The 27,798-nt window shown below is 33.7% G+C and overlaps 1 protein-coding gene across 2 annotated transcripts in view; it reads left to right on the forward strand.

The window, feature by feature from the left end:
* The window catches only part of GPATCH2 (G-patch domain containing 2), a 187,174-nt gene that overhangs the window by 107,617 nt on the left and 51,759 nt on the right, over positions 1-27,798 (forward strand). For both annotated transcript variants that reach the window (XM_079107157.1, XM_079107158.1), the window contains exons 7-8: positions 16,264-16,303; positions 22,284-22,354. In XM_079107157.1, coding sequence (XP_078963283.1) covers positions 16,264-16,303; positions 22,284-22,354 — 111 coding nt within the window. The remainder of the gene's footprint in view (positions 1-16,263; positions 16,304-22,283; positions 22,355-27,798) is intronic.

Consider the following 27,798-nt stretch of genomic DNA (forward strand, 5'->3'; position numbering starts at 1 on the left):
TATGAACCCTGTTTCAAATATGAGAAAACCAAAATTCAAAGTGACTCTGCCACTCTTCCTAGGTTATATGACTACTAAATAATAGATGAAGAACTAAAACTATGTTCTTCTGTTACAACTTAGTTAAATTAAGGACCATAAGCTCCATGACCTCATGTCATATCTTGTTATGTCCCTTTACTCCACAGGTTCATTTTTAATTTCTTTTTATCATTTTACATCATTTCTATGTGATAATAAGTAATTATCAAAAGAGAACAGACGTATTCCACCTAGGATGATAATCCAGCTCACATATGGTCTCATATCTAGTGTTCTATGAACTAGTTTTCATTAAGACACTCCTTCCTGATGCCTGTACAACAGTATAGGGGATGGAACAGTTAAGTGTGGTTTTATTTAATCTTTACTAAAGTTTACCTTTGGGCATGTAACAAAGGACCTGTAAAAGTGGAAAGAAATAGTCCTTAAACTCCCACATATTTTCAGACTCCTAATTTTTTAGTAAAGCAACGACTTCTATTTTTATTCTGTTAATGGTCCTCTAGGTCAATATTTGTCTTGCTTTGTAAAATTCTCTCTAAAACCAGTCTGATATAGGCATCCATAAAATAATTTCACTTGTTGGGATTTTATTCTTAAAATGTATTTTAATAAATCAGCAAAATAACCTATAGTCTCAAAAACATTTCAAAGTTTTTAGTTCTCTGTTCATGTGGTTAGATGGCCAGTCTCACAGTTACAACAGAGTGGTGTGAGGCAGCCTAGAAATGGCCAATCAAAACACACAGCTTCCTAAGCTGGGTAAAGGAAATGGATGTTTTAGAGTTAGTAGAATAATACCCAACTTAGTATTTGATATAAAAAAACTCACCAAAAGTTTTCAGCTTGGTATATGAGAAGAAGGAAAATGTCAGTAAAAGTTTGGGGTAGTTTCTAAAAGTATAATTTTATAATTCCCATTATATTGTTGGTGCTGATGTTAAATGTTGACCCCGCCATCCCTCTTCAGTGGCAATTAGTATATAGATGTCATAGTAGACACTGCACTGGACATTTATTTTTAAGGCTATAAGTTGGTAGCTATTGCCTCAACCATTGTGGCCAAACTCGCCGTTCTGGCAAAGGCCAAAGGGGGATTAGAAAATAAAGACTCACAAATACAGATTTTCGGAGATAAAGCTGGGATCAGGTGGAGTGCTGCTCTCTGATGGAGATGCAGATCTGAAAAGTTATGCCAGCAATCTTTAGATATATCTCATTATCAGGTTAAAGATTATGTAAGCATTATTCTTTGTATTCAGGAAAGTTACAGAAACTAGGACATCTACGTAGCTTTTCTGCAATTGCAATCTACAGTTGCAAAGCACAATGTTAGGAGCTTTGTGTAACTCTCAAGAAAGTCCATTGTTAAAAGTCACTGTAAAGCTGGCAGGCTCAGGAGAAGCTGAGCTGGTGAAACATTGTGGTTGTCTAGCCTAATAATTCATCTATTCCCAGGTGCTATGTGCCTGAGATCAAGGTCCTAGCTGATAGGACTCTTGCACAGAGCATCCTTATGCAGGGCCATTACCTCATCAGGTAAGTATCCTGTGCCCTTGCACAGGAACATTCCCATGCAGCAGGTATGCCACAGCAATGAGGTCATCAAAAACCCCCAATCTCAGTCACTGCTCTCTCATTCTCTGTCTCCACTCTCCACAAGAAGCTATCATTATTACTGTTCCTTGCTCACCCTTTTTCTCACATTAGAAAGTAATTGAACACTACAAGTTCACAGGGTAGAGATCCTGCTGCTCCTCACAACTCAGCCAAGTTTCAGCAAACCTTACTGCATGCACGAACTACCCCACTCAAGCTTCAATAATACTTTAGCACGTAGAATAAGGGAAGCATAAATTTCAAATGAATAACCAGTCTACTCATACTGCAAAAACAGAGAAGTACCAAGAACAAAAAGATAACTACTCCCCAAAGGATGCATGCCTACAAGAGGAAGAGGAATTCATCTTAACAGATGAAAAGTCCAAGACTTCTGAAAACATGAGGAAAGAAGTAAACAAGTCTCCTCATGAAATTCACAGTGCCCCCTACAAAGGAACCCACAAATAAGGAAGTAGATGAAATTTCAAAGAAAGAATATAAAAATGATTAATAAAATGTTCAGTGAGCTAAAAGATCTAAGGAATGAACTTAAGAGATCAAAATACATGAAGTAAAAGACCATTTCAATATAGAAATAGAGATATGGAAAAGAAATTAATCAGAAATCTTGGAAATAAAAGACAACAGTAAATCAAATTAAAAGTTCACTTGAAAGTATCACAGACAAAAATCTAACCACGGAAGTGAAAAAAAAAAAAAAAAAAAAAAAGAAAGTATCACAGACAGATTCGATTATGTGGAAAACAAAACTTCAAGCCTCAAAGACAGGGCACATGAACTTCATATTCAGTATGCAATAAAGGGGGGAAAAAGACCATGATCAGAATATATAAGAACTCTGGAAAATCAAGAGACCGTATTTGATGGTCATTAGATTAGAAGAGAACGTGAAGATACAGGCATTAAGAACCTTTTCAGTGAAATAATAGCAGAATATTTTCCTGACCTTAGAGTTGAGATGGATATCCACAAATAGGATTAGTATACAACTCCAGATAGAAAAGGTCAAAAAGAACCTCTCCAAGACACATAATCAAACCACCTAATAGAAAACAAGGAAACACTATTAAAAACTTCCAGAAAAATGTCAAGTTACATTACAGGTAAACCAACACTTCTTTTTTTTTTAATTATTTATTTTTTTAATTTTTTACAGACTACATTTTGATTCATTATACACAAATGGGGTACATCATTTCATTTCTGTGATTTTACACAATGTAGAGTAATACCATTCGTGTAATCATATATGTACATAGGGTAATAATGTATGTCTCATTCCACCATTTTTTATACCCCCTCCCTCTCATTTCCTTCTACATAATCTAAAGTTCCCCCATTTTTCTCTCACTCCCCATACCCACACCCCCATTATATATCATTCTTCACTTATAAGGGAAAACATTTGGCCTTTGGTTTTTTGGGATTGGCTTATTTCACTTACCATGATATTCTCCAATTCCATCCATTTATTTGCAGATGCCATAATATTATTATTATTTCTGACTTCTCAACTCAGACCCTAAAATCAAGGAGAGCCTGCAATGAGATATTCTATGTTCTGAAGAAAACAATTGTTATATCCAGCAATGCTATCTTTCAAAATTGATGTTTAAATAAACTTTCCATGATAAGGATAAACTAATAGAATTCATGATCACTAAGCCAGCACTACAAAAAATACTAATGATATACTTACTATACATCAAAGAACTGAAAAACAAGCCTCCAACTACATAAGTGGATAAAGCACTCCAGAAGAGGAACTACATGAAAATTACCACCATATTTAATATAGCAAATAAATCAACATGGCAAGAAATAACAGATATCTATCCATAATAACACTGAATGTAAATAATCTCAACTCCCTAGTTAAAATGAATAAATTTGCAGAATGGGTTAAAAAACAATATCCAACTATATGCTGTTTGCAAGACATTCATCTCATAATCAAAGCTATTATCCCCAAACTGAATATAAAAGTATAATAAAGTAAACAATGTGAAAAATATATATACTTTCTTCTTGGCCACTCATGGAACCTTTCCAAAGTAGACCATAATCTAAGTCACAATGTAAGTCTTCATAAATACAAAAAAAAAAAATGATAAATCTTCAGTCATCTTATCAGATCATAATGGAACAGAATTATAGAAAACATTAATATGGGGAGAATTGAGCAATACTATTTTAAACGAGGACTGAATTATAGAAGAAATGAGAGAAGAAATCAAAAAAGTCCTAGAATAAATGAGAACAGAGGTACAATTTATCATCTTTTTTTTTTTTTTTTTTTTTTTTTTTTTTTTGTGGTGCCGGGGATTGAACCCAGGGCCTTATGCTTGTGAGGCAAGCACCCTACCAACTGAGCTATATCCCCAGCCCCCAACTTACCAATTTATCTGGGACAGTGTGAAGGCAGTTTTAACAGTGTCTGTAACACTAATTGCCTATATTTAAAAAACAGAAAAATGCCAAATGAAAGAAAGAACAAACTAGTTCCAAAAGCATTAGAAGACAGTAAATAATTAAGAGCAGAGCCAAAATTAATGAAATTGAGAATAAAAAATACAGTGAATCAATGGAACAAAAAGTTGGTTCCTTGAAAAGGTAAACAAGCTTGATAAATACCTAGCCAAACTAACCAAAAGAAAGGGAAGACCCAAATTAACAGAATTGGAAATGAAAAAGAAGATATCACTACAGACACTTCTGAAATCCAGAGGGCCATTAGAAAAGATTTTGAAAATTAAAACTGCAATAAATTGAAAAATCTAGAAAACATCAACAAATTTCTAGACATATATGACCCCAAATTAACCGGGATGATATAGAAAACCTAACTATACCAGTATTAAACATGAAATTGAATTAGCAATTAAAACCCTTCCAACAAAGGAGAGCCTAGGACCAGATGGATTCTCACCTGATTTCTTCCAGACCTTTAAAGAAAAACTAACAGTCTTCCTCAAATTATTCCATGAAATAGAAAATGAGGGAACACTCCCAAATTCTATGAAGCCAGTATTACCATGATAACAAAACCAAAGACATATGAAGAAAAGAAAACTACAGACCAGTTTCCCTGTTGTACATAGATACAACAATCCTTAATAAAATATGAATGACCTACATTCAAAAACGCATCAAGAAGGTAGTACACCATGATCATCATGGATTTCATCTCAGGGATGCAAGGTTGGTTCAACATACTCAAATCAATAAATGTAATTCACCACATAAATAGAATTAAGGACAAGAATCATATGATCAACTCAAGAGATATAGAAAAGGCCTTTGACAAAATCCAGCACCCCTTCGTGCTAAAGAAAACTAGAGAAACTAGAGAAGAAAGGAACGTAAAGGCTATATGTGAAAGCAAATATCATACTGAATAGAGAAGAATGAAATCAGGAACAAGGAAAGGATGTCCACTCTCACCACTCTTATTCAATATAATTCTTGAAACTGTAGTCAGAGGAATCAGGTAAAATAAGGAAATTAAAGAGATACAAACAAAAAAATTCAAATTATCACTCTTTGCTGATGACATGAACCTATATAGAGAAGACCCAAAAACCTGTGCCAGAAGACCTGTAGAGCTGATAAACAAATCCAGCAGAGTAGCAAGATACAAGGTCAACATTCACACATCAGTGACTTTATTGTACTGCAATGATGAATCTATAAAACATTATATAGATTCAATGTAATTCTCATCACAAAAAATGACATCCTTCACATAATTAGAAAAAAAAAATAGTCTTAAAATTCATTTGGAAGAAAAAAAGACCCAGAATAGTCAAAGTATTCCTGAGCAAGAAGAGTGATGCTAGAAGCATCACAATATCCAGTCTCAAATTTTGCTACAGAATAATAAAAATAGCATGATATTGGCATCAAAACAGACATAAAGACCGTGGGATAGAATAGAAGAGACAGAGACAGACTCACATAAATTCATCTGATACTTGAAAAAGATGCCAAAGATACATTTTGGAGAAAACATGGCCTTTTTAACAATTGATTCTGGGAAAACTAGATATCTATCTGTGGAAGAATGAACCTAGGTAGGTATCTCCTACCTGCACACAAGTCAAATCAAAGTGGATCAAAGACCTGGGAATTAGACCAGAAACCTTGCAACTGCTAGGGAAAAAAAAAAAAAAAACAGTCTTAACTCTCCAATATGATGGCACCTAAAGCTCAAGATGAAACCTAGAGTCATAAGTGGGACGGCATCAAATTAAAAAGCTTCTGCACAGCAAAGGAAACAAGAACATGAAGAGAGATCCTACAGAAACAGAAAATCTTTGGCAGCTACTCCTCCAAATATATACCCAAAATATAAAGCCAAGTTTAAAAAATAACCCAATCAATATTGGGCAAAAGAACTGAGCAGACACTTCTCAAAATAAAAAAATATAAATGGCAAACAAATATATGAAAAATGTTCAATATCCCTGGAAATCAGAGAAATGTAAATCAAAACGATGTTATATTGAGGTTTCATCTCACTCCAATTAGAATCAGTCATCAAGAATACAAATAATAAATATTAGTGAGGATATCAGGGGAAAAGATAAAATCATGGATTGTTGGTGAGAGTGTAATATAGTACAACCACTTTGGAAAGCAGTATGGAGATTCCTCAAAAGAGTAGAAATAGAACTACCATATGACCCAGCTATCACACTCCTATGTCCAAAAAAACTAAAATCAGCATACTATAGTGATACAGGCACATCTGTGTTTATAACAAGTGTGATTCACAATAGCAAAGATAAGAAACCAGCTGAAGTGCCCATCAACAGATGAAATGATAAAGAAGATATTGTGTATATATGTGTGTGGGTGTGTATATATGTACTGTGGAATTTAACTCAGTCATAAACAAGAATGAAATGATGACATTTCCTGGTAAATGGATGGAACTGGAGAATATCATTCCAAGTGAAGTAAACCAGACTCAGCAAGTCAAGAGTCAAATGTTTTGTCTCAAAGATGGAAGATACAGCAAAATAAGTGGGGTGAGGGGGAGTAGGACCCCATGAAAATAGAAGGGAAAATGTGGTGTAGACAGAGTGGGTTGAATGGAAGGGAGGAAGGACAGAAAAAGGGAGGAAATGCAGAATGAAATCAATTAATGTACATATATTAATTAATATACCACAATGAATTCCACCTTTATGCATACCTATAAAGCACTAAAATACATACATAAACAAACAGATAGCCAGTAGAGTATAGGAAGAGGAAAAAGGTGGGAAAGGGAAGAGGGAAGGAATAGAAACAGCCCTGAATACTGAAATTATATTCTATACATGTATGATCATGTCACAATTAACCCAAGTATTATGTACAACTATAATGCTCAAATAAAAACATTTTTAAAAATTTCCATTATAAACAATTACTTTTAGTAATGTGGCGAATAGACAACTGTGCTGTATACATGTTGGAAATGGAAACCTGTTTTTAAAGGTAGATTAATGTGTTCTGGACAGGAATTTAGAAGTCTCACAATATCATAATTATAAAAATGTGACCATTTTAATAAAGTAATAACATTGTAACAATTGTTGTAAATGCTATCTAGTAATTATTTTTTACAAAACATTGTATTTAAAGTCCAATTGCTGAAATATAATAGATTCCTTTTAATAAGAAATATTTAGAACCAATAATCAAATATTCATTAATATAACCAGGGATCTATAGGAAAAATGACTAGAGCCTCAGTCAAGCTAAAACAAAGAAATTAGACCTAATTTCTGAATAAAAATAACATTAAGTTTTGAAATTCACAAATATTAAAAGTGAAACAAAGTTATGACTAACTTTAAAAAAATCATATGTAAGCATGCTGCAACTCCCTTTATGTATTCTCTAAGTGGTCCCAGAATTTTTTCTTTTCTGACTTTTCCCAGTCACTCATAAGATATTTGTTTTCAAATAGAGATAAATGATTTATTAATTGATTTTAAAGTGATATGTATATTTTCTTTAATTTCATTTCTAAGTAAAAGATACTTACCTAATTGTATATAGATCAAACTTACTTTATATGCACATGGGTAACTCATTATAATCCTATGATGAATTCCTTTTTAAAGCAAATATTCACCTTTTATTTTATCTTTTGTGTAAATATCGAGTTTGCTTAAAGCAAGATTTGCCTGGATTAAAGGTTATGTTCTTTGGGAGTACATTTACACTTTGAAATTTAGCATCTATTGCTTTATAGGAAAGTGGCTTTAACTCTAGGTTGAGATAAATAAGATATTCTAAATCAATTCTACCTCTGATTTACTGTGATTCCCTTGAGAATATAAGTTTAACTTATGAGTGTCTTAATTTTTAGCAATAGAGTAAGCCCTAACTATCCTTTCTTATATATTTTTACAGAGTACCTATGTAAAATATAGAAAGATTATTGAATTAGGTATAAGATATCAAATGATGTTGATGGTGCTACTTTATATCATACAGTATATTTCATTTTTCAGAGCATTTTTATGTGCAGTGCTGTTTTTAAGGTTTTTTGATACGTTCTATAAGGTTATCATAGCAGGTATTTTATCCCCATACATAGATTGACTTATCTAAAGTCACACACTCTAACTCTGTTCATTCAAAAAGCAATAAAAAAGCAAATTATTAGGCATCTATAGTGTTTGGCAACTTCCTGGCCATGTGGGGGAATCCTTTAAGGGCATCCTTTAGCACTGGTTAGGCATCAGAAGGTAGCTGTTGCATGCGAAAACTCACAGAATGGAAGTGGACATGTAGCTGTATTCCACCTTGTGCTATTGGGAAAAAATCAGTATTTATTTTAAATACTATGTGTTGGTTTGTTAGTTTTGTATAAGACTCCAAAATCTGAGAGGGCTTAACTTTATTTTTTTATATGAGGAAGTAACTGAGACTCAGAAAAATAAACAGTTTTTCTGAGGTCATCTAACTAGTAAGTACCGGTATTTAAATGTGGGTCTTTCTAATTAGCAGTCACACCAACCTAAACTTCCTGAATTTAAATTGGTAATTTAATAAAAGAAATAAAGGTTTTGAAGAGCCTATTTAGCCTAACTTTAGAGTTGACTTTGTGTTTCATGGAAAAGTTAATGAGAAATATCTTTACCATTCTCATCATCTGGTCCTTAGAACATAAGAAACAAAGAATCTTAAGTGATCTCCTAGCCCAGTGCTCTCATTCCTCTACTTTCTTAAAGAATAACACAGTGGCTAGAGTTAATAAAACTCTGTCCTACATCAAAAGTCATTCCATTATGTACTATACTGACTCAGAAACTATTTATGAAGGCCTACTACTATATACTGGATGCTACGTGTATAACAGTATATGCAAATTCACAACAGTGTACAAGACATTGTTATTCTCATGGTACCCACAGTCTGATAGATTAATAGACATTAATCAGCAAGCTTACACATAAATATATAATTATATAATGACGCATAAGTGCATTGTTATTTTCTGGGCTAAGTATTCTAAAGGAAAACTTCTAAAACACACATGTGGACTGGCCATAGAGTTGAAATCTCTAGACACTAATTGAATTGGTGGTGAGAAGAGTATTTCAAGCAGGGAAAATAACGTGTGCATACTTCAAGAGATTGCTTGAACTAAGCACAGAATGGGAAAGAAGAGAGTACAGTACGTGAGGAGACTGGAGAGAGGTAGAGAGGGACCAGATAATGCCAAGCCTGGTTAGTCATGTTAGAGTATCCTTCTCCTAAGAACAGTGCAAAACTCCTTAAGATTTTGGTTTGCTTTTGTTTGTTTCACTTGCTGTGAGCGGACTCCCTATTAGTTTCTATGGTGACACATGCACCTTAGTCTTGGTATTGTCAGTTAAGGTTGTTACTAAGACCTAGTTCTTAATCATATGACTTCTTAGTACTCTATTCTTTTACCTTGATTTTTATTTTTTATTTTTATTTTTTGCTTTTAAGTCTCTCTTTTTCCACGTTTTTTGTTGACACAATGGTATATAATGTGGGATTTGTTGATACATATTTGTACATGGACATAATATAACATTATCATTTGGCCGATATAACTCCCCAGCACTTCTCCCATCCCTCCCCTCTCCCTCTTCCCTGTCCCTTTCTTCTAGTCTGCTGATCTCCCTTTGATTTTTATGAGATCCCTACCACCTTTTCCTTTTTTCTCTCTAGCTTCCACATATGAGAGCAAAACATGACCTTTGACATTCAGGATTTAGCTTATTTCTCTTAACACAATGTTCTCAAGTTCCATCCATTTTCCTGCAAATGACATACTTTTATTTTTCTGTATGGTTAAATACAACTGCATTCTGTACATATACCATACTTTCTTTATCCATTTGTCCATTAATAGATACATAGACTGATTCTGTAGTTTGGCTATTATGAATTGGGCTGCTATAAACATGCCTTTTTTTTTTTGCCATAATTTTTATTTCCATATCTCAGTCTGTGAAACCCTATTGTAGGATATTGGGTTAGGAGTCTGACATACATTACTACTTAACCATTTCCCTTCCTCTTTTCTGTTATATATGTCTTCATACTTAAGCCTCTCTAGTAAAATAATTATAGTTCTCAGTGAAGATGAGTATAGAAGAAGGTATACCATTTCCAAAGTTGATTCAGTTTTTCAGTGATGACCTATTCAGACCAATGCTATCCGGGTGTCTCTTTACAATAATTAAGATGTTGTATGTCTGCACTGAACATCATGGTAACTCCTAAACCACATGTGCCTATACCACTGGAAATGTGACTGTTCCAACAGAATAACTTAATTTTTAATATTACTTCAAGTTTAAATAGCCAGATATGGCTATTGGCTACCATTTCAAATAGCACAGATTTAGACTATTTTATGTACATAAGACCCACTATTAAGTTCAAATAAAATTGTGCTTCTGAGTCCAAAAATAGCATCTTATCTCTAACAATAAAAATCTGGATTATAAGCCGCCATAGCAATTGTCTTCTGAAAAGTCAAGTTTACTAGAAAAAAGATCAGTGGAGTAGAGGAAGGGGATTGAGGGGAAAGGAGGGGAATAACGGTGGAATGAATCTGATTAAACTTTCCTATATATGAATATACTACAGTGAATCTCACTTTTATATATATCCATAATGCACTAATTTAAAAAACTATAAATAAATAGAAGATTAGTAGATTAAAGGAAAGGGAACAGGGAGGAAAGGGGAAGGAAAGGGAAACTACTGGTGACTGAATTAGAGCAAATTTTATGCCATGCTTGTATAATTATGTCAAAATGAACCCCAATATTTGTATATCTACAATGAACTAATAAAAATAAATATAATTAACTAATTTTTCAAAGTACATTTTAGGAGCCTTCAATTAAGCATCTTGTGGTTGATTTTGTCCTTTCCCTGAGTATAATACTAATTGACTTACAATGAAATCTATTACACTTCTGTAACCTACAGTTCAACTGAGGGGAGAAGTGGGTAGGAGGATTAAAGAGTGAGAAGCAATTAGAGATTTTAATTTTAAAAAATCTTGTAACTTCACAATTACAGACTACAACTGCTCTACCTGAAAGACCACTATAATAGCAGCTCAGTAGGTAATAGTAGTTCCTGATACTAGCATGCCCTGGTGAGGATTAAATGAAATAATATATGTCAGACTGAGTTCCTAAATATGCCTATACAGTGTCTGTATGCTAGAGGAAGAACTGAAACCTCATTCAGTCCTTAAGTTATCTCAACCTAGCCATTCTTTGCAATTGATCACTTTCAAACTACTCTGTGTTCTCTCCTCCCAGATATTTCATTTACTATTAGTCTCCCTGTTAAACCTCTTCTACAATCTTGATTCCAGCATAAACAAATGTAAATAAAATCCCTACAACTCTATTCTTTTACAGAGCATTTTCTTCTTTCTCTATCTTTATATAACCTTGATTTTCACTTTTAATGACATTACTATCTATGTATTTCCTATGTACTTATTTGTTACTAAAAAGCTAGTAAGTCACTTATTGTCCCAGTATTATGCTTGGTTCTGGGAACACTAAAAAAAGAACAAAAAAACAAACTTTACCCCCAAGAAAACATGATGTAAATTGGAAGTGGTGATAGAAAAGTGTGGTTAAGAACAAGAGATATGGAGTCAGACAACCTGGATTCCAGTCCTTGCTAGCTTTGTGACTTTGACTAGCAATAGGACTTTTCTTACTATGTTCATGATACCCAGCACGTGGTAAACATTCACTGGTGGTGGTAATACTTTTACTGCTGCTTCATTTACTACTTGTACCACTTCTACCATAGTTTCTACATCTACTACAACTATGCCTGTTAATCACTATCCCTTTCTCAAGGGCCTCTGATTTATTATCAGGAAAAATAAGCACCAACAGTATATGACTGCTTTAAAGGAGATAATGTACAAAGAAGTTGAGAGTGTAAAAGAGGAAGCATCTTAATCTACCAGGATAAATTAGACAGATGGCCCATAAGAGGTAACCTCCAGCTTTCTCTCCTTTTCTACCGTATTATTTCCCCTTCTAGATCATTCCTTTTTCACTCCTGAGCAAGATTTCTTTTTTGTTTGAGATTCGTATACTACCACTTACCCCTCTTTATCTGCCCTCATTCTGATTTAGTCTTGCTTTCTACATCAGTTTGTAAATTTGCTAGTTGTTAACAGCATGTGTAATGGTTGGAAGGTACATGGAGTTACAAATGAAAATTTGAACCAGCTCTACCACTCAGTTATGAAATCTTTGGCAAATCACTTAATCTCTCTGAACCTGATGCTTTATTTGCAAATGGGGATGGTGTCTGTCCTGGGGATAGTTTACAGATTAAATGAGAACAGTGTGGCCTTCAGTCAGGGCTCAGTTAATGTTGGGAACTTACTCCTGTGACCCTGTGGTGAAGCTTGGATGGATCATTATATGGTAGCACGCAGCAGTTATTTTCCTCTTCGACTCCAACGTTCATCTGCATGCCACTTCAGTTACTCACCTGGCTACTCTTGAATATCACCATGACCCAGAACTGCTCTAGCTATGAAATTTTAAATTTTAAATTGATTATATCATTTTCTTATCATAACCTAATATTCTTCCAGCTTTTTTCTGACCTTTTGTTCACTACTCTTATTCTTTAGATGTGTAAAGTCTGCCATTCCACATTTGGATGAATAAGTTTTTTTTTTCCTTTCCAAAAACTTCTTTCATCATTCACTACATTTTTAAATCTCTCCTTTAATTTCTTTCAATCCTACTGTCTGTGTGTCTCCCCTCTCACTTGTCTTGAAGGCTTAATTTCTAGAAAGAATTGATTATAGCCTGCTCACTACTTCCCTACTTCTCCCTTCATCCACACTCAATTATGTAATTGTAATCCTGTTTTTTTCCCATCCACCTCCTGGAACTTCTCTTGAAGAATTCACCATTGATCTCTCCAATTTTATCAGTGCCCATCAGACTTGATTTCTCTATATTTAACACCAATGACTACTCCTTTTTTAATTTTTTTCCCTTCATGGTTTCAGTGATATCACTGCTGTTAGTTTTTTTGCCTTTCTGAACATATATTGTCAGTCTTCCTACTCATGTCCCACTGGATAGAAAGAGAAAGGTATAAGTACACAGTAACAAAGAAGGACAGCGTAATTCTGCTGACAAGAGATTTTGCCCAATTTCTAGAACAAGAAAGCAATTGGAAGGTTTAGCTAACTCAGCAGACGATAGGATGTTCTAGAACAAGAAAGCAGTTGGAGGGTTTAGCTAACTCAGCAGACAGTAGGAATGTAAACATCTCTCTCTGCTGAAGGAGATGCTGATTTGTCCCTCACATGCCCTAGATAAGCAGACAACAAAAATAGGTGAGGCATTAAGCTAAAATAGTAGGTCTCAATCAAGAAAGTAAATATTTCTCTCTTGAGAAATTTGCCAATCCAAGAAGGAAAAGATCACAGAATGATAACCTTTGGAGGTTTTCCCAAAAAAAGAAACTTGGGTGATTATCCTATAGATAATCATTTACTCTTCTTTTTAGTTTTGTATTACCTTTTAAATATTGAATGAATAACTCTTGATCTGAAAGTATTTGGGAAAAGTCTTCAGTATAAGTAGAGACCAAAATAACCAGGAAAAGTACCTGCTAATCAAATGACATCATTCACATAAATTGATATATATCTTATAAACCAAGTATAGCAAAATGTTAATAGTAGGATGTAGATAGTTGGTATTTGAGTTTTTGTTCTAACATTCTTTCAACTTTACTATTTTAAAATTTCATAAATTTAGTCAAAGAGAGGAAAGATAAAATGGGGAATAAAGGGTGAAAGAAATCAAAGATCTTCAAAATATGAAGAGACATTCCATGCTCATGGATTGGAAAGTTCAACATATTAAAGATGTCAGTTCTATAGCTACAGTACTTAAGACCATGTGATATTAGTAGGGGTCAGACACATAAATCAATAGAACAGAGTAGAGAACCCAGAAATAGACTGATGAATGAATGAAATGGCTGATGCAAAAGCAATTCAATGGAAAAAGGCATAGTCTATAGAACTATTCTTTGGGCTGGGGGAGGGAGGGCTTTTAAAAGAGCTACAGACTCTAGAGAAATATTTGTATATCACCCATTTAACAAGAGAATATGACTGCTGTAGTAGACAGTGGAAATACATTGAATGGTGGGGTACAGAACACTAGTTCCAGCAAAGGACAGAAATGACATGAAGGCAATGAAAGTTCCAGGATAGATCTGGAGAGAGAGAACAAGATGAGAATACAAGTAGACAGAGTGTACTGGGAAGGAGATTTCTGGGTCCTGAAGATACCAAAGTTTTTTTTCATATTTGAAAACTAACATTGATAAGGATGTGACACTTCTAATAAAAGATGGCTATGGGGATAGATAGGGAAAAAAATACCAAAGGAAGAAAAATGAGGCAAATATCAACTTCAAGAGAAACACAGGGAAACAGTGGCAGAAGAATTTACATCATCATAATAATGTCTTATTCATAATTGATTAATCAAAGTAGTATTATACTTGGAAATAGAAGGTTGGGAGTATAAAAAGAGGTAAATTTATCACAAAGGAAAATCAATCCTTGACATCTAAAAATCAATCAATCATGAACCATCAGTATAGCTGTATTCTTTCAAAATATAGCATTATATTTCAGAAAATAAAAAGACAAAGAGTTGGCAGTTTTTTTATGGACAGAGCTTTGGAGTCAGGATAGACATGACAAGTGACTACTATTTTAATCCTTTTAGTTTCTTTTTTTTTTTTTTTTTAAGTTTTTCTTTAAAGCAAAAGTTATGCATGTGCCATAGCCGAAGGGAAATATCTTCGAATGTGTTAGTAGAATTACATTGAATACTTTGTTTCCCATTGGTAATTAACCCAGACTTTACTAAATACCAATAAGTGTCATTTCCCATATCAATGGTAGAATTTGCCCTGCCAAGGAATGAGCTTGAGAATATTACATTGAAAGCATAGACAAATCTTATTTCTGTAGAGACTGTTCTCAGTTTGTGTACCACAGGGGATAGAGAATATATAGTACCAGGAAAGATGCCCTTTCACTGTGAACCCTTACCTTTCTGCAATGTGGTATGATGAAAGCACAATTTGAGCAAGTAACAACACGACATCCAGACCCTTGATTCTGCATCTGGAACATGAGAACAACCTTGTAAGGTTTTTATGAGGATGGGAAATAATACGTGGCATGTTTTTAAACAGTGCTTAACACTAAAAGATATTCAGTATTTCTGTTCTTGAAATAATAAATAGCATCAATAGTAATACTAGTATCATTGCCTATGATTATAGGTTTTTAAGTGATTTAGAGGGTCTCAATAGGAGTTATTATTAGCTAATGTGCCCAGTTCTATTGAAAGTGTATTTCCTGATATTAAGAGTCCCAGAGCCATCTGAAGGAAATGGGTAAGCCTGGGCTGTGGGAAAAGGAAGACTTCACCTGTGCAGTAACTTCTATATTTTTAAGTTGTTAAACTTGTTCTCAGCCGGAATTCTAATTGTTATAACTGTGAAAGGAATGAGTCTGAGGCACTTTCAGCTGATGGCCCATAATCGCCATCAAGGGCTTTTTGTGTTGTCCCTTGGGGCAGAACTACAGAATATAATATTCTTGTGTTTTTAACTTTTTTATATAATTCTTACAATCAAAAGGTCATGATTTGTTGTAATGATGCTATAATTAAGTTGTGGTAAATGATAGCATTTATAGATTTTATAACCAGAATTGATTCATAAAATGAATACAGTTCCAGCAGTTTATGTTAACGTAATTAAATGGAAATGTAATTCTAACTCAGTTTGCTTATTAAATTGAAAATTACTGGGTTATGAGCACTCTTACATTTCTGTCAAAATTGGTGTAAGTCTAGAATTACATGAAATATCCATTAAAATAAAGCATATTTAAGGCTCCATTGCCGGTGGTGAATAAATTTCTTAAAGCACCTCAGGTTGATCATGTGAGAACCTGAGCTTTCAGTTAGGCCCAGCTAACTCCTCTTCTCTTTTCCTCTGCAGCCATTGGTTTAGCCCTGGGGCTAGGACAGAGCATGGCCAGGTAAGGAACATTCTAATCCAAAAGGAAGTTAGTCTCTTTCAAATATTTATCTATCTATCTCCCTTCAGGGTAGTAGATCAGCTTTATGAGAAAGGATATAAATCCCTAGCTTATTTTAAAAGGAGTTAATTTTGCCAGGGCTTAATATATTGATCAAATGGGCGATCCTCAGTAAGCATCAGTTTTCCCTTACTGCCACCTTCCTGAGTCACACAGATGACCTCCATGGAAAGGCCCTGGCATTCACTAACTTGTAGGGCTTCACTACTTATTAAATGGTTTTCACATAATCAAGGTATTCAAGCAGTATACATGCTTAAAAATTTAATTTGTATTGAACTTAAGATCAGCCAGAAAGAGAATATGTTTTATTGAAGTTTAGAAGGAGGCAATAATTTCTTACAAGTTTACATTATATCTGTAGATGAATTTCTTTTTATCTCTTATTGGTGTATGTGACAGTGCAATGATTAGTTGACTTAGCAAGAACTTGACATTCATTTCAGTTGTCTTTGTATAGAAAATAAGTATGTTTTTTGTTTCTTGAATGTATTAGTTCTCTCTCTAAAGCATGCTAAGCTAATTTAGACTTAAATTTGTGATGAGTTTTAAAGCATTTACATTTGTGGGTTTAAGTCCTTGCAAGATTTTTATCTATCATATATCATGAAAACTATTTTTTAATTGGGCAATCCATAAGAAAACACATTTTTAAAAAAAACTGGGAATAATAAAAACCAAATCCATGAGAGTGTTTCTTCTGAGGGGTAGGATGGGAGGTTGGTAAAGGATTGTGCTTGGTAGTATTAATAACCTTACTCTGTTGGTGATGTTTGATGTCTTACATGGGGTAACAGGTTCACAATTGAATACAACAGTTTTAGTGCCCTTGATTAGTAAAAGGTACCACATAGTTAATTATAATCTAAGCTCTATTTCTTAACACAAATGAGCCAATTTAAAGAACAATATCTTATAAATTCAAAGTCAGTTGTAACAATTTTATGTTATTTTGCCTTTTTCCATGAGAGTCATTTTCCCCTTTAGAGATACTTCTCGCATTAATGTAGAATATTTACTACTATGCCTGTAAACAGTAGTAAGCTAGGGCTAGGAGTGTAGCTCATTGGTAAGACCAACTGATTAGCACACATGAGACATTGGATTCAATCCCTAGTACCAAAACAAAAATCACAGCTAATAGTTAATGATTTATAAAGAAAATTATTGATTCTTTCTTAACATTTTATATTTTATAATCATTTAAATCAGTGTTTAAATCAACCTTGTTTAAATGTTAGCATGCATCTCACATTTTTATCTTGACTACATATATATAATTCCTTTTATTTGTGGTAGCTAATGTACTGTAGACTCAAAACACAACATTATTGAATCCTGGAACAAAGATCTTAGGTTACTTCAAGCATCTGGTCACAAGATCTTCATCAAACAGGCAATACGTACCCTTGTTTTATGTGTATTTCTACTTTGGAATACCTGATTTAATATATAGATTACAGATTCATTGAAATTGAACTCATGGCCAGCTACCCTATGACACATGCCTGATGCAAGACTCATCTAAGGCATAAAGCTTTTCCCTGTACAGCCCATTGTAGCCTAAAAACATTAAACAGAACTTCAACACCATGCTTGACGGCCATTTTAAATGGGGACATCATCAGCAAAAACACAAAAATTCAAGAAACACACCACAATAAAACTTCGTTTGTAGTATGAGAGCTGAAACAAGAAGACATAGTGTCACTTTGGTGGACCTTAGCTAGAAACCAATTTCCAGCAGCTCACATTTTTCTCACTTTACATACAACTGCAAATGGCTGCAGAAAGTACAAAACGTATTGATTTTGGTGTTACAAGTAAATTTTAATAAGTAGACAAATTCACAAATATGGAATCTATGATTGGTGAATATCAGCTGCATGTATATGTGTATATGTAGAGAAATACATCCTATTTTACATTTTGAGGGGCAATAATTTCTTAGTTCAATTAGACCTAAATATATAGCACAGTAAAATATTACTAAACTTAGGTCCAAGGGATGAAGTGAAAAACCATGAAGAATTATGAAATTCTTCAATATATTGTTGAATGAATATTATCTTTATCATTCATTATCACCTTTTACTTTTCATATACTTATCAAGAGAGTAATGATTGTATTAAAAGTTGCCCCTCACTGCTTTCCACTGCTTGCTTTAGTGTTTAATCTCATTTCCATTTACATTCTACAGTGATCATACCTTCATTTAATAAATAACTCACCTGTCACCCGCTATCTATCAGGTACTCTCTAATTTTACAAAACAATATTATTCCAAGACCTCCTAGCTTTGATAATTTTACCAAAAGGGATGTTGATGGAAAACAGCATAGCTTTTCCCCTAAGGCAGTTTTGGTCTGGGCAGCAAAGTAGCGATTATAGCATGTTGAGGATTGTGAAAACTATAGAGAGACCACAAAAGAGAAGTGACGAGTTGGTCGAGGAGGGGAAGGACAGAGGGAAAGGGCACAAGTGCATACACACATGTGTATTGTCTGTGTGTCTTTAAATTCTCAGGCTTTGCCTCCTTGAACATGTGAATGGTTTGACATTTTGACTGAGTTTGCAAGTATCTTCATGAGTCATAGATCATAGTTTAGATATCACTTCTTGTAATGTTGAGGACAATGAAAGGCCAATTGTGAAGAGACTTGGAATTATTTTGCAGATATTTGAGGAATTACAAGAAGGAGGGCTGCCAGTAGAGATACTCCTGGGCTTGAATGCCTTGTCCATGTCTGGCAGCAAAGACAGGAATGCTGTGGAATAAGAATTCTACCATTTGCTTCTTCCTCTCCATCAGGGATTTGAGACTTTTAATAATTTTTACAAATATCATGAATAGCCACAAATTTTTAAAATTCTTATTCTGTAACAATAAAAACCATTATCCACAAAGAATACTTTTCCTGATTTAATTCAGTAATTTTTAAAATTGTGTGCCTAGGTTTGCATTTATGGATTTTAATGTAATTCTTACATGAGTCATTTTTTAATATACATCTGCAGGTCACTAATAAGGGAATTGTATCTCCGTTTGGCCTAAGTCCAGCAATCTGAAAGTTGGAAGGTAAGAAGCACTTCGCACCATATTCAGAAGTTCTATTTTTAATCAAAGATGACATTATTGAGTCAAAACCCTAAAAATGACCTCATTTGTGACACTGATAGGAATCCAAGGAAAGATAAAACTTACCTATAAGAATAAGGAAGAATTTTCAAAATCTGATGAGCTGTTCTTGCTTATCAGAGCAAGGATTCATGTATTAATATGATGAATTCATGACTCAGACATCTGAGTGTATTTTTATCAGAAATTCATTTTAAAGTTGCAAAGATGCACCCAGATTTATAATTTTATTCATAAGGTGAGATAATTTTATGATGACATTTTTATGTAGACCCATTCACATGAAGTAATTCCAATATTTGTCTCTTTTTAAATAAAAAGTCCATCAAAAATTCAAAGCAGAAAACACATTCTTATAGGATTCTAATAGAAGGATCTATTAGAATCAAAGTCAAAGTTCAGAGAACATTTCATCTAAGTTCATCCAGGTGTTGGTCTCTCTAAAGTATATTGGAACGTTTATTGAGGTTGCATTTTTCAAAACTTAATGGTAGAATTTTTATTCTAACATATCGTATATGGAATTTTCAGTTCTTTGAATTGTTTCAGCGCAAACCTCTGAAAAAGTGTTCAAATATCTTTTATCAAAAATCAGGAAGACTAATTACCATTAATTTAAGACAGAGGTAGAGATTTCATCAACTTCTAACTATCTGTGTCACAAATGTTGGTTTGTATATATTTTTATATATATATATATACATATATACTTTTTTTTAAAGGCACTAGACTTAGAAATGCCAAAGTAATTAATTATTTATATTTTCAGAAACAATTTAAGTGTTCATGGTACGAAGTGTTTCTAAATTGAAACACTTTCAGATTAATGGACTTAAGATAAATGGTTGCTGTTTTCTGTATGTAGTAATAATGAGGTATGGCTTCAGCTATGTATCAGATACTCAATCTCATTTCCTGTTTCATTACTTCATTCATTCATTCATTCATTCATTCATTCAACAAATATTTATTAAACAATAAAGATGTTCTGGACACAGTGCCAAACCATGGAGATGCAGGCAAATTAAACCAGAAATGAGCAAGATGAACAAGAGGATGGTAAATATCCCAACGATAATCCCAGCAGCTTGGGAGGGAGTTTGAGGCAGGAAGATCTCAAGTTCAAAGCCAGCCTCAGCAACTTATTGAGACCCTAAGTAATTTAGTGAGATCCTGTTTCTAAATAAAAGTTTAAAAAGGGGGTGTGGGGGCTGGGGATGTGGCTCAGTGGTCAAGTACCCTTGGGTTCAATCCTCAGTACATATAAAAAGAGAAAGGGGTTAGGTCAGGTGTAGGCAGAAATATAGTAAATTATAGGCTTAGAGTTATAACCATATAACCAAATTATGAGGGACAATGGAAACCTTACACAAGATTTTGAGTTTTATCTCAAGAGAGTAATAAAGTCAGATTAATTTTGGATAGTTCACACTGGCTGCAGTGTGAAGAGTGAACGATGAGAGTAAGGCTGCTTGCAGGAGGCCATTTGGGAGACTGTCACAGGTGAGAAAATGGTCGTCTGAGCTAGGATGATGGCAGCAAGAGTGAAATGAAGCAGATTTTTAAGAGAAATTTTAGGCATACTTATTTAATCAAGACATTCCTGAAAGAAAGGCCTAACCATATTCTAGGTGAACCAATTAAGGTCTATTTTATCTTAAGAATAGCCAAGTGAACTGACGATTCTAAATGATTTTATTGAACCATTCAAAGCAATGTTCTTCAATAAAATATACTGTTCAATCAATATCCACTAACAACCAGGCTTATTAATTATAGTCATAATCATCATAATTGTTGCATTTAAGCCATACTCTCAGCATTTCTTGTGTTCTGGTCTCATAGCACTAAGCATTGTACATGGCTTATCTTATTTAATAATCACAACAGGCTTACGAGTAGGTATTATTGTTATATCTATTTTACAGGTGGAAACTAGAGCTTAGAAAGGTTAAGCACTTGGCATAAGGTTACCCAGCTTGTAAGTGGTAAAGTTATTATTAAAACTAGTGACTTATTAGCTACTGGGGCAGCTGGAATTAGAATCCAGCTCTATCTTACATTATTACTTTTAAGACATAGTGTTCATTTCTAATATGTGGTATAATTTTTTTAACCCAGTCTTCTCTATAATCATGTATCTGCATAAGATAGCTATAGTTTGAGTGAACACACTACAGAGAGTATTATCTTCCACCCCCCCCCACACACACCCCCAGTTAGGGTAAAGTAAGTGTGAAGGAAAGTGAATGGTAAGACATTTTGAGATGGCAATCAAATATATTTTTTCTAATTTCATATTTCCAAGCCAATAATTTCTTAGAAGAATGGTTTGAGTATGTTTCATTACCATGGTATGCCAGTAGGTATCAAGAAAATAATATTAGCTCTTTCACATCAGTTTAGGGGAAACAGCCCCCAAAACGTGTCAACTGAATGGAATTGTGGAGCCATTAACAAGAAAGATTACATTACTTTAACTAAGGCTACTGCAGAGAAACAGGAACAGAACCTAGTCTTAGATTTCCAGGTCCAGGCTTTATGGTAACCAAATATGAGAGTAGTTTAAACTCTCAAGGAAATAACTAGATTGCCATCTCTCAGTTTTTTTGCTGTAGTAGATCTGGCATCTCTAGCAAAGGTAGAAGAAACCAGTACAAATAAAGTGATGCAAGTGAACAAATTATTGCCCCTTTGAATAAAAAGGATATTTAAACTTTGCAAAATAATATAATGAAAATGTTTTTGTTTCTACAACTTTGTCTTAACATTTTGTGTAGCATCAACTTCTGAGAGATAACCGAGCTGAAAGAGGACACAAGAAAAATTGTTCTGTGAAAACAGCTAGCAGGTAAGTAAGTCATTCAAATCACTTTTCATTCTCATCATTAAATCATAGACTTTTTTTTTTTTCTCTTCTAATATAAATGTGGTAAGTTGTGATTTGGGCTGCCTTTTCTAAAACATTGACCTAACTTATTTTATATACTATGTACTATGTATATTTTATATACTATGTATTTCAGGATTACTAGTAATGAATACAAAAATAACATTTTATTTATATTGTTTAAAACTTTAAAGAACCCTGTTGTACAAGTATTCCCAACTAAGAAGCCACAATTCTGCAGGAGCAAATGCAAATCTTACAGAGCATACATACCTCATTTGGACAGTTAAAACTTACCAAACACAAAATTAGATAATTCACCTCATTGAGAATCAACATCAACTAATGAATTTGCCCCTAAGTATATCAGGACCTAAAATTTTAAGATATAATTCATTAATCATGATAGATGAAGTGTTTATAGAAATAAAAGAGAGAGCAACAAATTACTCTTAAAACTAATCCATCAGAAGTGAAAAAACAAAATTGTTAGAAGTGAGAAGTATGACTGATGAAGAGATAATTAATGAAATGGAACATACATCAGGAGAAATAAGCCAGAATGTAGTATAAAATTCAAGGAGATGAAAAATCAGACTAATTAAGATAAATTTAATCAGAGTCTTTGATGCAAAGACTAGAACTTAAGAAAAACATGATATTTGAAAGATGTTGATCAAGAATTCCCAAAACTAGTGAAAATTATAAATCTATAAATACAGATACAAAAAAATCACAGTGAAAACCAACTATAATAAATACAAAGAAATCCATACAAAATAGTGTATTGTAGTATATCAAAGAGAAAGGGAAGATCTTTTAAAATTTCAGAGATTAAGAACAAATTATCTGTAAAGAAATGATAGCAATAGGGGATAATGGAATCATCTTCAGGATACAGGGAAAAAAGAATACACTGCCAACCTAGCACAGAAAACTTTTCAGGCATGAAGATGAAATAAATCATTTTAATATTTTCAAAAACTGAGAAAGTTTACTACCAATGGAATTTTGCTAGAATTTTTTTTTTTTTTTTTTTTTTGGCGGTACAGGGGATCGAACTCAGGGCCTTGTGCTTGCAAAGCAAGCACTCTACCAGCTGTAGAATTTTTAATGGATATATTTCAAGGAAATGATCTTCCAAGGAAATGCTGAGATGGGAATATGAATACTAAGTCAAAATAAATAACTTTAAAAAAGCATTTAAACAACCATTGCTTATATAAAATGATAATCATAACTCATAAATGTGTATAAGTTTTGTGTCGTTAAAATAAAAGAAGAATGATAATGATACTAATGTATACTTGGTAGGAATTTGAAAAATACAGTGTAAAATCATGAACATTAATATGCAAAGTTCATAATGTTAGAGATTATAGCTAAAACTCCAGTCTAAAGTCCTCAAATTATTCATGATGTTTACCTCATTGGTCAGATAAAACAGTGATGGTTAGTAAATATTAATTGGTAACATATCAAAAATAACTACTACATTGATAGAAATGGAGGATATAAGTTGTAAATGCATTAAGGGGTAAAATGAACTGAAATATTGACCTCCCCTCAAAATACCCATTTTTTAAAAAGTTTAAAAAAAATTGAGAAAATGAGACACAGAAAATATAAAATTAAGCAATGGAATTAAATCCCTGTATCAGTGATCACAATAAAACTTACGGATTAAACTTGTCAGTTGAAGGCAGAACTGACTAGATTAGATTTTCCTTTAATCCAACTATGTGTTCTTTATAGAAAATACACCTGACATATAATGACAAGTAAAGATGGTAAACTAAGGAATAGAATAGGATATTCCAGATACACTATAAAACAAAGATTTCGTATCACACAAACTGACTTAAGAGGAAAGACCTTACCAAGCTTTAAAAGGTCATTATTTAATGATAAAATATACAAATTTCCAGAAAAGTTAATAATTTTATGGTATACACTAAATAAAATAGCCTCAAAATGTGTAAATAAAACATTAATAACAATACACTCAGATACTCACTAACCCCCTCCATGGTGATCCCACTTCAATATGCCCTCATATTATTAATGACTTAAGTCATCAGAAAGTTTATAAACAGAAAATGTTTCACACAAAATTATCAAGCTTAAATTAATGCAATTGTATGAAACCTGGCACCCAAACTATTATAGAAAACATATTTTCTCAAAGATACATGACATGCTTACAAAATTAACCAGTTAGCAACCTATATAGCTACTATCAAGAAATTTTAATGAATATGTATCATTAAGATCATATTCCCTGGATTGAATGTGATTAAGTTAGAAATTAGTAGAAAGAAGATATATCTTTTTTTTAAATTTATTTTTATTGTAAATAAATGGGATACATGTTGTTTCTGTTTGTACATGGAGTAACAGCATACCATTTGTGTAATCATACATTTACATAGGGTAATGATGTTTGATTCATTCTGTTACTTTTTCCTTCCCCCTGCAGCTCCCACCCCTCTTTTCCCTCTATACAGTCCCACCTTCCTCCATTCTTGCCCCCCTCCCACCCCCCTTTGTGTCATCATCCGCTTATTAGTGAGATCATGCGTCTTTTAGATTTTTGAGATTGGCTTATCTCACTTAGCATGATATTCTCCAATTTCATCCATTTGCCTGCAAATGCCATAATTTTATTATTCTTCATAGCTGACTAATATTCCATTTGTGTGTGTGTGTGTGTGTGTGTGTGTGTGTGTGTGTGTGTGTATACACAGTTTCTTTATCCATTCATCAATTGAAGGACATCTAGGTTGGATCCACAGTCTGGCTATTGTGAATTGAGCAGCTATGAACATTTATGTGGCTGTATCTCTGTAGTATGCTGATTTTAAGTCCTTTGGGTATAGGCCGAGGAGTGGGATAGCTAGGTCAAATGGTGGGCCCATTCCAAGTTTTCTAAGGAATCTCCACACTGTTTTCCACAGTGGCTGCACTAATTTGCAGCCCCACCGGCAATGTATGAGTGTACCTTTTTCCCCACATCCTCGCCAACACCTATTGTTGCTTGTGTTCTTGATAATCACTATTCTAATTGGGGTGAGATGAAATCTTAGGGCAGTTTTGATTTGCATTTCTCTTATTACTAGAAATGTTGAACATTTTTTCATATATCTGTTGATTGCTTGTACATCTTCTTCTGTGAAGTGTCTGTTCATTTCCTTAGCCCATTTGTTGATTGGATTATTTGTATTCTTGGTGTACAGTTTTTTGAGTTCTTTATAGATTCTGGAAATTAGCGCTCTATCTGAAGTATGAGTGGCAAAGATATTCTCCCACTCTGTAGGCTCTCTCTTCGCATTGCCGATAGTTTCCTTTGCTGAGATAAAGCTATTTAGTTTGAATCTGTCCCAGTTATTGATTCTTGCTTTTATTTCTTGTGCTGTGGGAGTCCTGTTAAGGAAGTCTGATCCTAAGCCAACGAGTTGAAGATTTGGACCTACTTTTTCTTCTATAAGATGCAGAGTCTCTGGTCTGATTTCAAGGTCCTTGATCCATTGTGAGTTGAGTTTTGTGCAGGGTGAGAGATAGGGATTTAGTTTCATTCTGTTGCATATGGATTTCCAGTTTTCCCAACACCATTTGTTGAACAGGCTGTCTTTTCTCCATTGCATATTTTTGGCCCCTTTGTCTAGTATGAGAAAATTGTATTTATTTGGGTTATGTCCGTGTCCTCTATTCTGTACCATTGATCTACCTGTCTATTTAGGTGCCAATACCATGCCGTTTTTGTTACTATGGCTTTGTAGTACAGTTGAAGTTCTGGTATTGCGATACCCCCTGTTTCATTCTTCCTGCTAAGGATTGCTTTAGCTATTCAGGGTTTCTTATTCTTCCAGATGAATTTCACGATTGCTTCCTCTATTTCTGTAAGGTATGTCATTGGGATTTTAATTGGAATTGCATTGAATCTGTATAGCACTTTTGGTAGTATGGCCATTTTGACAATATTAATTCTGCCTATCCAAGAACATGGGAGATCTTTCCATCTTCTAAGGTCTTCCTCAATTTCTTTCTTCAATGTTTTGTAGTTTTCATTGTAGAGATCTTTTACCTCTTTGGTTAGATTGATTCCCAAGTATTTAATTTTCTTGAGGCTATTGCAAATGGAGTTGTTTTCCTCGTTTCCCTTTCAGATGTTTCATTGCTTGCATATAAAAATGCTTTAGATTTATGCATGTTGATTTTATAGCGTGCTATTTTGCTGAACTCATTGATGAGGTCTAGAAGTTTTCTGGAGGAGGTTTTTGGATCCTCTAAATATAGAATCATGACATCAGCAAATAGTGACAGCTTAAGTTCTTCTTTTCCTATTTGTATCCCTTTAATTTCTTTGGTCTGCCTAATTGCTCTGGCTAGAGTTTTGGGGACCATGTTGAATAAACGTGGTGAAAGAGGACATCCCTGTCTTGTTCCCATTTTTAAAGGGAATGGTTTCATTTTTTCTCCATTAAGAATGATGTTGGCCATGGGCTTAACATAAATAGCCTTTAAAATGTTCAGGTATGCTCCTACTATTCCTGTTTTTTCTAGTGTTTTGAGCATGAAAGGGTGTTGTATTTTGTCTTATGCTTTTTCTTCGTCAACTGAAATAACCATATGATTCTTATCCTTAAGTCTATTGACAATGATGGATTACGTTTATTGATTTACAGATGTTAAACCATCCTTGCATTCCAGGGATGAACCCCACTTGATTGTGGTGCACAATTTTCTTAATATGTTTTTGGATACAGTTTGCCAATATTTTGTTAAGGATCTTTGCATCTATATTCATCAAGGATATTGGTCTAAAATTTTCTTTCCATGATGTGTCTTTGCCTAGTTTGGGTATGAGGGTGATATAAGCTTCATAGAATGAGTTCCGTAGGGTACCCTCCTTTTCTATTTCCTGGAATACTTTGAGAAGTATTGGAATGAGTTCTTCTTTGAAGGTCTTGTACAACTAGGCTGAGAATCCATCTGATCCTGGACTTTTCTTGCGTGGTAGATTTTTAATGGCTTCTTCTATTTCATTGCTTGATATTGATCTGTTTAAATTTTGTATGTCCTCCTGGTTCAGTTTGGGAGGAGCATATGTCTCTGGAAATTTGTCAACGTCTTCAGTAGTTTCTATTTTGTTGGAATACAGATTTTCAAAGTAGCTTCTCATTATGTTCTGTATCTCAGTGGTGTCTGTCGTGGTATTTCCTTTTTCATCACGAATTTTAGTAATTTGAGTCTTCTCTCTCCTTCTCTTTGTTAGTGTGGCTAAGGGGTTGTCTATTTTGTTTACTTTCTCAAAGAGCAAACTTTTTGTTTTGTGAATTTTTTGAATTGTTTCTTTTGTTTCAATTTCATTGATTTCAGCTCTGATTTTAATTATTTCCTGTCTT

Source organism: Sciurus vulgaris (genome assembly GCF_902686455.1).
Source record: "Sciurus vulgaris genome assembly, chromosome: 12".
Lineage (NCBI taxonomy): Eukaryota > Metazoa > Chordata > Mammalia > Rodentia > Sciuridae > Sciurus > Sciurus vulgaris.